The following is a 15,776-nucleotide window of genomic DNA, read 5'->3' on the forward strand; positions in this document are numbered from 1 at the left end:
AGGAAAGGGAGCAGCAGGCACAAACAGCAGCAGGGATGGGGGACTGAATCCCCCCTCCTTCACCCCGGGCAACCATCAGCACTCGCAACGACAGCTGGTGGGGCCCCATCCAAAGTCTTGCAGGGGGGCCCAGTGGATTTCTAGTTACACCTCTGGCAGCAGTAACAGACACTGATTAGCAGCCACCACTGTGCTAGCAGCAGTAAGAGCTACTGATGAACAGCCGTCACAATGCCAGCAGCAGCCACTGGTTATTAGTCGTCACTGTGCCAGCAGCACCCACTGATTACTAGCCGTCACAATGCCAGCAGCAGCCACTGGTTACAAGCCGCCACTATGCCAGCAGCAGTAACAGTCACTGATTAGCCGCAGCCCTGTACTAACAGCAGTAACAACCACTGCTTTGCAGCCACCACTGTGAAATTAGCAGTGTCTAATCGTACTTAATTTTGCTAGTTTGGCCCCCTAGCAGCTCTTGGTCTAAAAAGTTTGGACACCCCTGGACTAGTCCATCTTCTCAGTATCTCCTTTATACTTTACAAAAACTCTCCTAGAGGCCTGAAACCCACTAGCAGTACATTACTAAGCCATTTCTAAGCGCTTGTGATTTCAAAAGCTCTTGCTAATGTAATGCTATGGGTGTGATTCCACTTGAGGGATGATATTTTATAAAAATCCCCCATAGCATTGCATTAGCAAGAGCTTTTCAAATCACTAGTGCTTAGAATAGGCTGCTAGTGGGTTTGAGCCCTTAAAGAGAATCTGTACTCTAAAATTCTATTAATTATGTTCTCCTGGGCCCCTCTGTGCTGTTCCTGCCACTCCCTGCTGCAATCCTGGCTTGTAATTGCCAGTTTTAGTCAGTGTTTACAAACAAAAGACATGGCATGTGATAGGCTGAGAGGAGCTCAGTCTGTGACTCACACAGAGCCTGCAGGGGGCGTGGAGAGGGTGTGTATAGCTTCTGCCTATAACAAGCCTATAACAAGAGTGCCTGAGCCCAACAAAGCCATCAGAGGAAAGAAAATTAGATTATATAACAGAGATAATACAGCCACTGTGCAACTAGGAAAGGCTGCAGTAACACAAACCACATTAGAACAGGTATAGGAAATAATAGGATAGAAGAAATAAGGCTGAACATTTTGTTACAGAGTCTCTTTAAATTGATCTGTAAAAAAATTGCTGGCTGGTATCCCTACCAGTAGTTGGACTGAGAAAGAACATTTTGTAAGTGCTTCTGAAAATAAGGAAAACCCTTAAAATCTCCCATGAAGAGAAGGACTACTTCAAAACCAGTCAGATAGATTTGTCAAATTTTTACTACCTACTATAAGTGACAGAGACATAGGAAGTGCATTTTACTCTGTTACAAAAGTACATCTTAACTGCTCGCTCATGGGCGTGGCGGCAGCCCCAGGACCGCCTAAAGTACTGGGGCTTCAGTTTGCAGGAGATCGCATGCAGGCTGCGCGTGCATCTCCTGCTTGGTAGGCGTAGCGGAGCAGCGCCGTCTAATAAGGCTGTACAGTGGTGCGATCTACAGCAGCGCTGTACTGGGGACAGCTGTGTGACACGGCTGTCTCCTCCTGAGCCTCGACGGGGATCGGCTGTCATAGGCTGAAGCCTATGACAGCTGAACACGGGTATTGGCTGGCAGGGGAAAGGAGGGAGGGTTTAGTAAAAAAAATAAGGAAATTTATTGAAAAATAAATGTAATAAATATTTACAATAAAACACTGGGGGACTGATCAGACCCCACCAACAGAGAGCTCTGCTGGTGGGGAGAAATGAGGGGGGGGGGGGGGGGAATCACTTGTGTGCTATGTTGTGCGGCCCTGCAGCTTGGCCTTAAAGCTGCAGTGGCCTATTTGATGAAAAATTGCCTGGTCTTTGGGGGGAGGGGTAAAGCCTGTGGTCCTGAAGAGGTTAATTGTATGTATTTAAAAAATTGTACAACTTTTTATGATAGTGGTCCTAAAAGGGTCTATGACAAAAAAAAGTAAAAATCTGAAATACATGTGTACACATACGTATAAGCTGCACAATTGCTCCATAGTAAAACGCACTGTGAATAAATTGATTTCTATGTAGCTGCCATTTACAGTAATTTTTTTTATTAAATGATAGTTCACTTCTTACCAGTCACCGACTGGACAGTCCTTCTCATGGAGAATTCTAAAAAAATCCCCTTATTCTTTTAAAAGCACTCTCTAGAAATGGCCTATACAAAGAAGCCGGCCAGCCAGCATACTTGCTTGCACACTATTTTGTCACTTAGGCTGAACAACTGCCATTCAGTCAGTGCTTTTGAAAATAAAGAAAGCCCTGAGAATACCTCATGAGGAGATGGGCTAATCCAAAACCTATTGATAAGAGGTCAGAAACATTAGATTAAAAACACTTAATGTGCAAACAAATGTACATCTTATAGGCGTGTACACATATGTACAGTATTTTCTATTTTACAGTTTTTGTCATAGTGCCTCTTTAATAAAAAAACAACTTATTTTAAAGTATTTTTATTTTCACAGAGAAAACTGAATAAAACAGAGTGGATGCCCAAAGCAACCAAGCATGTTCATTCTAAGTTCCTAGATAATATCTGATTAGCTGTTTTTGACCACTTTTGTTCCATTTTCCTTTTTATGAATGCTGATAAATACGGGCCCAACACATCTTAGTTCTCTATAGCAGTGCTTTTCAACCCATGGTACGCGCACCATCAATGGTACTTTAACTCTGGCCAGGTGGTACTCTCTGGGGAGATGAAAAGGAAGTGTCTGTGGGCTGCAGGGAGATCAAAGGGAAAATTGATTTAGGGCTGGTCCAGTGCCTGGTGTTTTAAGGTTTGTTTATGTATAACATTGTGAAGAACTAGACTAGCTGATAAAAGCACAATTACAGAGCAATTAGAGGGTGGGCAAGCTGGTAAATATACACAGCATGATGCAGAGCTTGCCTGGAGGGTCCATAGGAAAAAATCTGTCTGGTCTCTCCCCATTGTTATAATGACTTCATGTGTGGATACGGTGTTAAACAGGTAGAAAAGTTTTTGCCAGTCTCTAGACTCCAGGAGGGCTGCTTTCTGACTTGTGTGAGACTGGCAGGGACAGGAGTCCTATTACAGGCAAGTAGCCTGTCTGATGTGGGACTGCAATACAGATAAGCTCTCTGCTCCATCTCAGGCTATTCTCAGTCTCTCCACTCCTCATCTCTCTGGGCTAGTGCACACCAAAATCGCAATAGCAATCACTAGCAATTTGGGAATGCAATTTTGTGAAGTGATTTTCAGAGCGATTTTTTTTTTATGAATCGCTCCAAAAAATGCTACATGCAGCGATATTGAAAAAATCACAACTCTGCTGTTGGAACATCCGCATACGGTAACATTAGCCAAGCGCTTTTCAAAACACTGCCGATTTGAAAGATGCTCATTAGCACTCTTGGTGTGCACCAGCCCTCCCTAATTCAGATCTTACATATGCAGTGCTAGGAGTGGAGTCACTGATGGGCGACTGCTCTGCCCAGCAAGCAACAAGATTAGAATCGCCCTGCCTCTGCCCTGTGTCCTGCTTGGAACATTATGCTGGGGGCGGGCAGCTCTATTTAGATATTCATTGAATGATGAACTTCTTAAGGTAGCCAAACATCAGAAGATTATGGGCAGATTCGCCAAAGAGTAATTTATCTCTAATCGAATCTGATTAGAGAGAGATCTGCACCCAGAAATGCGAGAAGGCATTTTCTTCATTGACACGTATAAAAAGTAAAGAAAGGAACTGTCTTCAGATGTATTCTGACTTGATTCTACCAGTAAGCACGGGCACAAATGTAATATTGGTTAACACTGTATGTATCCTTAATTATTGGCCAGCCCTGCGTAATATGTTGGCGCTTTAAAAATACAATAAATAATAATAATTAATAATAATAGTACATACTTTATCCTTTTTTTTCACTTATTGAGTTGTTGACATCTTACAAAATCACTGGTGGTACTTGAAAATTTTCATGCGATAAAAGTGGTACAATTTCTGAAAAGGTTGAAAAGCCCTGGTCTAGGGTATCATACGTACCTTGTATATCAGGATACTTCAGAAGAACAAGTAATCCATGTTTTAAAGTTGTAGCCACAGTTTCTCCTCCGGCAAAAAACAAGTTGTTTAGTGTCAAAACTAAGTTCCTCATATTGAACTCCGAGGCAGGATTATTCTTCTCCTGAAATGGTTAAAAAAAATAAATCACACATGAAGGCCCATATGCAATTACCTTTTTCTCCTGAGTTATCTCCTAGGAGATAATTTTTTATATTCTTTTTAAAAGAACTATTAAATATTTTACAATTGAAAAAATACCCAAGCGGTTAAAAATTACTATTAAAATTATATTGAGTATTTTCTTGCTTGCGGGTGATTTAAAAATCATTTTATGACAAGGTGACAATATCACCTAGGAGAAAACTCAGAAGAAAAAGTGAATTGCATATTGGCCAAAACCTATTTTCTCATACATTTAACTTTGTTTTCAATATCACAACTAGTTGGGATATTTTGAGGAATTGAAAGTGAAATCTCAAATCTAAACATATACAGTGGGTTGCAAAAGTATTCGGCCTCCTTGAAGTTTTCCACATTTTGTCACATTACTGCCACAAACATGAATCAATTTTATTGGAATTCCACGTGAAAGACCAATACAAAGTGGTGTACACATGAGAAGTGGAATGAAAATCATACATGATTCCAAACATTTCTTTACAAATCAATAACTGCAAAGTGGTGTGTGCATAATTATTCGGCCCCCTGAGTCAATACTTTGTAGAACCACCTTTTGCTGCAATTACAGCTGCCAGTCTTTTAGGGTATGTCTCTACCAGCTTTGCACATCTAGAGACTGAAATCCTTGCCCATTCTTCTTTGCAAAACAGCTCCAGCTCAGTCAGATTAGATGGACAGCGTTTGTGAACAGCAGTTTTCAGATCTTGCCACAGATTCTCGATTGGATTTAGATCTGGACTTTGACTGGGCCATTCTAACACATAGATATGTTTTGTTTTAAACCATTCCATTGTTGCCCTGGCTTTATGTTTAGGGTCATTGTCCTGCTGGAAGGTGAACCTCCACCCCAGACTCAAGTCTTTTGCAGTCTCCAAGAGGTTTTCTGCCAAGATTGCCCTGTATTTGGCTCCATCCATCAACTCTGACCAGCTTTCCTGTCCCTGCTGAAGAGAAGCACCCCCAGAGCATGATGCTGCCACCACCATATTTGACAGTGGGGATGGTGTGTTCAGAGTGATATGCAGTGTTAGTTTTCCACCACACATAACGTTTTGCATTTTGGCCAAAAAGTTCCATTTTGGTCTCATCTGACCAGAGCACCTTCTTCCACACGGATGCTGTGTCCCCTACATGGCTTGTGGCAAACTGCAAACGGGACTTCTTATGCTTTCTGTAAACAATGCCTTTCTTCTTGCCACTCTTCCATAAAGGCCAACTTTGTACAGTGCATGACTAATAGTTGTCCTATGAACAGAGTCTCCCACCTGAGCTGTAGATCTCTGCAGCTCGTCCAGAGTCACCATGGGCCTCTTGACTGCATTTCTGATTAGCGCTCTCCTTGTTCGCCCTGTGAGTTTAGGTGGACGGCCTTGTTTTGGTAGGTTCACAGTTGTGCCATACTCCTTCCATTTCTGAATGATCGCGTGAACAGTGCTCCGTGGGATGTTCAAGGCTTTGGAAATCTTTTTGTAGCCTAAGCCTGCTTTAAATTTCTCAATAACTTTATCCCTTACCTGTCTTGTGTGTTCTTTGGACTTCACGGTGTTGTTGCTCCCAATATTCTCTTAGACAACCTCTGAGGCCCTCACAGAGCAGCTGTATTTTTACTGACATTAGATTACACACATGTGCACTCTATTTAGTCATTAGCACTCATCAGGCAATGTCTATAGGCAACTGACTGCACTCAGATCAAAGGGGCCGAATAATTATGCACACACCACTTTGCAGTTATTTCTTTGTAAAAAAATGTTTGTAATCATGTATGATTTTCGTTCCACTTCTCATGTGTACACCACTTTGTGGTGGTCTTTCTTGTGGAATTCCAATAAATTTGATGCATGTTTGTGGCAGTAATGTGACAAAATGTGGAAAACTTCAAGGGGGCCGAACACTTTTGCAACCCACTGTATCTTCCTATGTTCTATTACCAATCAAATCCTGTTAAAAGTATCTGCAACTCAGGCTTTGAGCACTCCAGAATTTCACATAGTTCAGCGTACATAACATCTTTTGTAGTCCTGGGCCCATATGCAATTCACGTTTTCTCTTGAGTTTTCTCCTAGATGAAAATGTAACACCTTAGTAATAAAATGCTTTTAAGCCACCAGCAAGCAAGCAAATAGTCTGAATAATTTTGATGGTATTTTGCACCTACCTTTTAGTGATATTTCAATAGAAGATAGAGGAAAGGTTAGTTAAAACAGAAAATTAACTATTATCTAGGAGAAAACTTTGGAGATAAAATGAATTGCATATGGGCCCATATGCAATTGACTTTTTCTCTTGCGTTTTCTCCCAGGGGATATTTTCACACCTTGTGATAAAATGCCTTTTTAAACCACCAGCAAGCAAGAAAACCATTAAAATAATTTTGATAGCACTCTTTCACCAACTTTTATGCACTTTTTCAATTGTACAATGATTAAAAGTTTATTGAAAGAGAAGATGAAAATTATCCCCTAGGAGATAACTCAAGAGAAAAAGCTAATTTCATATGGACCCTGATGTAATGATGAAGATGCCTGATTGCTTCGTGTCAACTGGCCAAAATTAAAAATAAATGTTTTCTTTTCTTTTTTTTTTAACTGCACAAATCTGTTTTATAAAACAGAGAAAACTTTTGCAGTCTGGTTAATAAGTTATCAGGCGATTGACCTAAAGCACAAACATCTCATTCATTTTTTCATATTAAAGTTTTTTAGCATGTAGAAAGCAAAAAAACATAAAAAATGGATTGTCTCTAATTAAGCATATAGATTTTCTATTTGCTCATTATTAATAGGACTTTTATTCTAATTTGTAGTGAAAAAGGTATTATACAGACAGAACATAATTGGATAAACTTTTAGAATTTTGTTGCGGATTTTTTTTCTTTCATTTTATTTACAAAATATATTTTTAGCACCTAGCAATTGGAAAAGTAATACAAAGTATGTGGAGAGAATTAATTTCAGATTACTAGGTAATGCCCAGTGGTGTTGATCCAGGGATTCTGTCTGATTGCCATCCGGAGTCGGGAAGGAATTTTTTTCCCTTTTAGGGCTAACTGGATCATGCCTTGTAAGGGTTTTTCACCTTCCTCTGGATCAACAGGGATAAGTGAGGGAGCAAGCTGGTGTTGTACTTTATTTTCTGGTAAACTTGATGGACGTATGTCTTTTTTTAACCCAAATAATTATGTAACTAAGTTAATTTGGGACAACTTGCATTGAGTAGGTATTAGCGAAATCATTGCTGGCAGGTTTACAAGATTTTCATCAAACACTTGGTTGGATTGTGACAATTTCATGAATTACTTTGTACAGCACCATGAAATATGTTGGAGCTTTATAACTCAATAATAATAATAATAATCAGCTTTGCAAAACTGGCATTATAATTCTGTCACTAACGGAAAAATTAATCTAGGTGCATTTAATCAACACACTTTATCCCGTATGCTATCAAGGCATTTTTTATTGATCTGAGGAAGCGGGGCAAGACCCATGAAATGCGTTGTCAGATTGCTTTTTGAATAAAAACTTTTTTTCAGTTGAAATGGTGTCTATATCTTCTGGAGTGGTAAGCGGTAAGCAATTACCTCTCGCACTTTATTATTTTTTAATTTTATTTTAAAACACTAAAATAGAACACACATTGGGCACCTCCATCCTACCCATTACCAGTCAGACCTCCTTTAGAGTTAACAGCTTTGCAGTTTTTCTGGAAAGTCTATCGTACTACAAGTGAGCGACCTCCCAGTATCTGGACTACCGAGCAGGGATGGTTTATTCCCTGCAGCCCTATACAGTGGTTGCAGGAACTGCAATCCACTTTGTGAGTATATATCTATATCATCTTATCCTCCCTTTCCCTGACGATACTGCACCATTGGGCTCTCGGTCTCTCCCTACTTCTCCCCTAGGTATTCTTGGTCCCTACAAGAATCACCAAAGAAAACCCCCCTATATATGTTAACGCTGATGGCCGCAACTCCTCAAGGTCCCACTCTATGTTACACATATGCATCCCCCACTATTATATTCATTAAATCCCTCTTCCCATTTACCCCAAAGTTTCAGCACATTGCAGCAGTATTCTTTACATTCATAATTTCTGGAATTTTTCTGCAGAAGGGTTGAGAAAAATGGATATGGCCACCTGCCCTGTGTTGGGATGATTGACTATAAAACCAGGCACAAGGATTCAGCTTTGTACATCATACTTGCCTGAACTTCTCTATCTAATCTTCATTCTGAAACATTCTCATATTTAGCAGTCAATTTATTTAGAGGCTTGCAAGTGCTCCAGGCCAATTTATTTTAGCACATATTTTTTACGTCCTCTTTGTTAGATTTCCTAGCTTCTAATTATTACTACTGTAATGTGTATTTATGATCATTTGTCACAAGGGACCAGTGTGAGACAATAAAACAGGACTTTCAGTTTCTATGTTTTCTGCAAGCCAAGAATTTACAGCACAACGAGTTCTGCTATCTAAAGATGAAAGTGAGATAACCTGTTTGTGGCTGTTAACAGGTTAAGTAGTGCAAATACCTCCTGCATTTTGATAAGGAAACAGTCAATGTAATCTCTTGGCTCATTCGGATCCAGTGAGTCCTTGTTGATCTTTATTCTCTCTTTTATGAAATCATTCAACTCCTCCAGTAGAGTGGTAATTTTCTGATGAGGACCTGGAATGTGGTTCATTATCATTGGAATCATGTCTTGTATCTGCAGGAACACACGACAAATGTCATCCAATGTCAATTATTTCCATCAACTGTGATGCCTTTGCTGTGCTGCCTACCTAAAGGGAAAGGGGGAGAGGAAAGGGGAAAGGAAGGGGGGGAGCGGGGAGAACAGTCCTTGAGAACTTTTAGAGGGTCACTGCCTGGCCAAAGGGGGATGCTGAAAAAGTAGAGGGAGCTGCATCCTATCTAAAGTGGCTGGATAGTGTAATGGTTAAGGGCTCGGCCTCTGACACTGCCTCTGACACAGGAGACCTGGGTTCAAATCTTAACTCTGCCTGTTCAGTAAGCCAGCACCTATTTCAGTAAGGAATTTCTTGGGCAAGTCTCCTTAACACTGCTACTGCCTACTGAGTGCGCTCTAGTGGCTGCCTCGCAAGCGCTTTGAGTCCGACAGGAGAAAGGCGCTATACAAATACTGCAATTAATTAATTAATTAATAAAACGAGCTACTGTTCATGGATGTGGACATTTTAACGGGGGCCCGGATTAAAGGGCCATGGCCATTCATAATAACTAAAGTAAAAGTATAAAAAAAATGAACACTTCCTGGTAACCCAGGAACCTAGTGGTGGAAAAGTAAAATTGCAGCCACCATAAATTTTTTATTACCAAACAAATACTAGTAAAAAAAAGTAGTTGCCTTAGAGGGAACCTGAACTGAGAGGGATATGAATATTTCCTTTTAAACAATACCAGTTGCTTGTCAGTCCTGCTGATCTCTCTGCCTGCAGTAGTGGATGAATAACACACCTAAAACAAGCATACAGCTAATCCAGTCTGACTTCAGTCAGAGCACCTATCCTTCATGCTTGTTGAGGGGCTGTGGCTAAAAGTATTAGAGACACAGGATCAGCAGGTGAGTCAGGAAACTGGTATTATTTTAAAAGGAAAAATCCATATCTCAGTTCTCAGTTTAGGGTCCCTTTAAGGACTCAGCCTTTTTTTAAATATATATGTCATGAGGGTATATTACTGTTATTTTGGTATGTAAGGGCTTGCAATTAATGACCGGACACAAAAAACCCAAAACATCAAAAATACAACTTTATTGCCAAATAAGATATTGTCGCCTTACATTGTACTAGGAACATAATTTAAATGTTGTGATAGCCGGGAGCAACGACAAATAAAATGTGAGGGTTTTATTTACAGTAGCATTGCTTATTTTTAAAACTATGGGGAATAGGATAAATAGTGTATTTTTTTTTATTGTTTTTTTTTTTAAATGCATAGAAAATGGAGCATACTTTTCATTGACGGAATGCGACGCAATGCGTGGGTAACATGTTATGCCGCTGTCCCGATCCACTGTAAACGTGGCCTAAAGCAAGTGTTTACCTGACGTGTTTATCCAGCATTTCGGGAGAAGTTAAAACTGTAAACATGTGTTGATATGAGGTTAAAGGAGTCATTGATTTTTTTATTTTCTTTTTTTGTGTGTACTTGGGAGTTGCAAAATTGTTGGTGTCTGGCTGGTGTGGGAGTTGATAGGCATGAGGATGGAGATTAAATGGTATCATCCTGATTCAAAACCTCCTGATGGTGATTAAAATGATTGGGAATGAGGTTGAAAGTTTACTGACTGAATTGTCTTTTTATTAGCTATTGTCTAAAGCCTTGTACACAGGCTAAATGATTCTCAGCCAAGGTAAAGCACGGTTCACACTGGATGGATCAAAAACTGATCCGACTAACTGTGACCCCCAGTTTCTTCTGTCATTTCAGATTTATCGCTGCCTCCCCAAACCTTCGATCCATTCGGCGGAACGTGGCGAATGGATCCGTGTGACTGTGCACTATGAATATATTGATTAACGTAGGATCCGTTCACCTCCTTTAGGATCCAGTCCATTTAGCTCCGTTAAATCCTGGACCATTTTCAGTGCCAATGTGAATCGAGCATTAGAAGTGTGTTTGGAGGGAGTTAAGTCAATTATGCGTCTGGGAACTTTTTTTTCCTGTTTGTGCCATTGTAAGTCTTCAGATGGGAGTGAACAGGCATCGTGTAGTCTGTGAGTGGGTGAGCACTGGGGGCCTTGTAACTTTCTAGGGGTGTTGACCTTAGGTAAGATGTGAGCCAGTGACATCATAAGCAGTCGTCTGCCAACTCCACAACCTTGGAATGAATTTTAAAATGGGATCATAGATTAGAACAATGATTGTTATTGTTAAATATAGTTATTGAAGTAGTGTGTACGGGGACACAATCTCCACCCATCTGCTTTTATTTTGAATCATCTCAACCAATCACCGCGGATAGATTCAAAATGAGTGGGGGGAGATAGGGATATTGTGGAGATTCTTCTCTCACTCTTCCTCTTTAAACTGACCACAAGCTCCTAGGAGAAGAAGCACTTCCTGACTACCAGTCCAGAATGTAGTAATTATGTAAAGCCTGTGGGGTTGCTTGCATTTAATTGTAATCACTCAACAACTAGTTCATAAATGGAAAGATGAAGTGAAAATAAACTGATAGGTTAAATAATTGTATCTATCCCCCTCCTCCTAAAAAAAATGTCATTTTTTAGATATCCCACAGTTTTACTTAATATTTAAATCTACTTTTTAAGTTTTAACTGTTTTATGTTTCTGCTCAATGCTGTTCATTGAAGTATGCCAGAACTAAAATCGATGAACTATTGAACCTTTTACCTCTTTCCTGCTCTCAGAAGCCATGTTCTGCCAGGAAAGTGTTTTAGGGCTGTAATTCCTTATCAGTGAGGGTTACACTATGGGGCGACCATGTCCTGACCCAGGCAGAAACTGTCACTTGCATACCTGATGTTTATCTCATTCCAGAAGAGAAAGAAAAAAAAGGAACACAGCATAGTTATTTGTGTGCTAGGCACTGTACATACACATGTATATCTCATCATGTCACATGTCACCTTGTGTATCTTTTAAGCTTTTGGGAACCCACACTTCTGCCCATTGGATCTAACTCAGGCCAACAATTAGCAGACCTTTTTTATTACAGTTGAATCAGGTTTGGCGTTTTAGCTAGGTTCTACAAAGATCTGAAGACTGGTAAATCTGTAGTAAATCAGACCAAGTGTATTCAGTGGATTGCGATGGGCAGACTGTAGTGTAGCAATAGAGAATGCAGAGGTTGCGACTGTACCAGGCCCCTTGGGCCAGAAGGGCCCTAAGAGGCCCTCCCTCAATGGCAGTGTAAACTATTCTTTTATATAGACACAGCAACTGATTTGCTTCTTTTCTTTAGATACCTGCCCCCAGGTGGAGCTCATGAGCTCAAATGTCTCATAAAAGATATCCAGCATTCTATGGAACTTGGCATCATCATACTTGAATCGGATCCCAAACACAATGGAGGAGATGACATTAGACACAGCTTTAGAGATAGTCATGGCTGGATCAAACTGGAGTTCTGGAATTAAACAAAAATCAAAATATGGTTATGTTTTATTGCAATGTGCTCATGTACTCTATATAGTTTTCCAGCACAGCAGATAATAAATATGCATTCATTGCTAACAATATATAATAGCAACAGGCAAATATGCGGTAATATAGGAGAAGGAATAAAAAATATTTTTAGACTCGGTTCACATTGTCCTAAAAATGTTTCGTTTAGCAGAATGAAATGGATCCCAAAGGATCCCAACTGATGCGAATGGCTTCTAGGGAAAGCAATAGGATCCGTTCATATAAGTCTGTTCGTAAGGAATCAATTCTGTTTTGTTTCGGCGAACGACACACAAGTATGTGATTATTCCAGATCAGCCAGATGTATCGTCCGTATACCCAGCAAAAAACTGAGGCCCAATGTTAAAAACTGGAAACAGATAAGTTTTGAACAGATCAGTTTTTTGATCGATACAGTGTGAACCAAGCCTAAGGATCAGATCCCAAAAAAGAGATTAATAATTTAGTAATCTTAGTGCTCAAATGCAGTGGTGCTCATCCAATATTCGGGTATCCGACCTACCCAGATAATCCAAAATTTGAATAGCAATTCGGATATTTTTTAAAATCCGAATAGCACTATCCGACAAACTCGGAAAGAGAGAAAGAGAAAGAGAGAGAGAGTGCCTAAAAATCGATATTTTACATAAATCGATAAAGTAAACTCGGTAATATTCCTAACTTTGTTGTGGAATCGGTAATATCGGTAATTTAAAGTTTATGATAATATATCAGAACGAATATCATAACGCTAAATAAGAAAAAGTCAGTCATAACGATAACTTAAAAAGTCTTTTGGTGTAATAACGGTAAATGAACATGTTTAATGATGGAATGTAAGCAAATTCTGTCCAAATACATATAATTTTGTAATTACGAAAATATAACATTCACTGTACAGATGTAACAACAATATTTGACATTTCTATTTATGATAATATATGAAGTATTTACAATAATTTAGGGTTAGACACCACGAGGGGGGTAGTTAGGGTTAGGCACCACCAGGGGAGTTTTAGGGTTAGGCACCACCAGGGGGGTGGTAAGGGTTAGGCACCACCAGGGGGGTGGTTAGGGTTAGGCACCACCAGGGGGGTGGTTAGGGTTAGGCACCACCAGGGGGGTGGTTAGGGTTAGGCACCACCAGGGAGGTGGTTAGGGTTAGGCACCACCAGGGGAGTTTTAAGGTTAGGCACCACCAGAGGAGTTTTAGGGTTAGGCATAGGCACCACCAGGGGGGGTGGTTAGGCACCACCAGGGGGTGGTTAGGGTTAGGCACCACCAGGGGGGTGGTTAGGGTTAGGCACCACCAGGGGAGTTTTAAGGTTAGGCACCACCAGGGGGGTGGTGTTATAATTCGCATGGAGTTTGTGCGCTGCACCTGGAGCAAACAGAAACCAACGCACAAACCCGCAACCAGGCAGAGATGTCACTGTTTAGGAAAAGACTGCCAAACCAGGAGTAAATGAATAAGGATTTATTATTAAATGAAAATAAAGAAATACTGTGCATTCACCTCACGCACAGAAACAATCAGTATCAACTTGCAGGCAATGTATTCTACACACATACAACACACTGCATCAAAGAATACTGGCAGATATATACAATAAGCATACAAGGTATGAAAATCAGGGTTTATACAAGGACCTCTCTGCATAAGCGAGCTATGCAGAGTAGATCCAGTGTATAGAATTGTGTGCACACAGACCCTGGATCCAGAATAGTAATACAACATAAACCTAGGAATATATATACAAAATACAGATTACAATCGAGGAGGAGACACACGGATAGTCGGCAAGCAGAGGTCATACACAGGAGATCAAACAGTACAGTAATCGCTAGGCAAAGAGTAGTCGGAATACAAAGCACAAGGTCAAAACACGGGAGATCAATACAGCAGGGAATCAAGGAACAAGGTAACCAGGAACAGGGAACTCCGGACAGGATGGCTAGGATCAGGAACAAAGAGCTAGCAAGTTCAGAGTGTTCAGGTGTGGCTTAAATACCATGCGATAGTCCAGGCCTCCTCCCTGTCTGTGGAGAGATATCCAGAGAGTCCACCCTCTGCTGGTGGGCAGAGGAAAGTTCAGGCTGTATATTCATAGAGGCTGGTGACATCTGCTGGTAAAGCAGAGGTAGTACATGCAGGGATCTACCAGCAGATGCAGATTGTAACATTACCCCCCCCTCAAGGAGCAGCCTCCGGATGCTCCATTTGGACTTATGCCCACCTGGGTCCCAGAAAATACTGGCAAAGAGGCAGGCCATAAATCGGTCAGCAAATGAGGCCACAACCCGGGTATTACCAGGCTGACTGGACAAAAGGACCCAGAGGCAATAGGACATGTTGCAAGTCCCTCTGAAGACCTTTGGGTGAAACAAAAAAATGAAGGACACCAGGAAGAGCCATAGATTGGACATCCACAGGAGCAGGGCATCTGAGGTCATCAAATAAAACAGAAAACTGGATGCCATCAGGAAGGGATGCATAATGGCCATAAACAGGAGGAGGATACCACCAGGAGAGGCACCAGACAGGAACTCATCAGGAGAGGTACCAGACAGGATCTCATCAGGAGAGGCACCAGCAGGAGCAGCAGATGGGAGGGCATCGGCAGAAGCAGCAGACGGGAGGGCATCGGCAGCAACTGCGGACTTGGAGGCAACAGGAGCAGGAACTGCAGACTTGGAGGCAACAGGAGCAGGAACTGCAGACTTGGAGGCAACAGGAGCAGGAACTGCAGACTTGGAGGCAACAGGAGCAGGAACTGCAGACTTGGAGGCAACAGGAGCAGGAACTGCAGACTTGGAGGCAACAGGAGCAGGAACTGCAGACTTGGAGGCAACAGGAGCAGGAACTGCAGACTTGGAGGCAACAGGAGCAGGAACTGCAGACTTGGAGGCAACAGGAGCAGGAACTGCAGACTTGGAGGCAACAGGAGCAGGAACTGCAGACTTGGAGGCAACAGGAGCAGGAACTGCAGACTTGGAGGCAACAGGAGCAGGAACTGCAGACTTGGAGGCAACAAGAGCAGGAACTGCAGACTTGGAGGCAACAGGAGCAGGAACTGCAGACTTGGAGGCAACAGGAGCAGGAACTGCAGACTTGGAGGCAACAGGAGCAGGAACTGCAGACTTGGAGGCAACAGGAGCAGGAACTGCAGACTTGGAGGCAACAGGAGCAGAAACAGCAGACTGTAGGTCATCAGGAGCAGAAACAGCAGACTGTAGGTCATCAGGAGCAGAAACAGCAGACTGTAGGTCATCAGGAGCAGAAACAGCAGACTGTAGGTCATCAGGAGCAGGAACAGCAGACTGTAGGTTATCA

The 15,776-nt window shown here is 41.5% G+C and overlaps 1 protein-coding gene across 1 annotated transcript in view; it reads right to left on the reverse strand.

Moving 5' to 3' along the window:
• LOC137528943 (cytochrome P450 2G1-like) overlaps positions 1-15,776 on the reverse strand; it is a 46,570-nt gene that overhangs the window by 19,626 nt on the left and 11,168 nt on the right. The window contains exons 4-6 of the mRNA XM_068250741.1: positions 12,244-12,404; positions 8,820-8,996; positions 4,080-4,221 (exon numbers count right to left, since the gene is read on the reverse strand). Coding sequence (XP_068106842.1) covers positions 4,080-4,221; positions 8,820-8,996; positions 12,244-12,404 — 480 coding nt within the window. The remainder of the gene's footprint in view (positions 1-4,079; positions 4,222-8,819; positions 8,997-12,243; positions 12,405-15,776) is intronic.

Source organism: Hyperolius riggenbachi, chromosome 8 (genome assembly GCF_040937935.1).
Source record: "Hyperolius riggenbachi isolate aHypRig1 chromosome 8, aHypRig1.pri, whole genome shotgun sequence".
In the NCBI taxonomy this organism is placed as follows: domain Eukaryota; kingdom Metazoa; phylum Chordata; class Amphibia; order Anura; family Hyperoliidae; genus Hyperolius; species Hyperolius riggenbachi.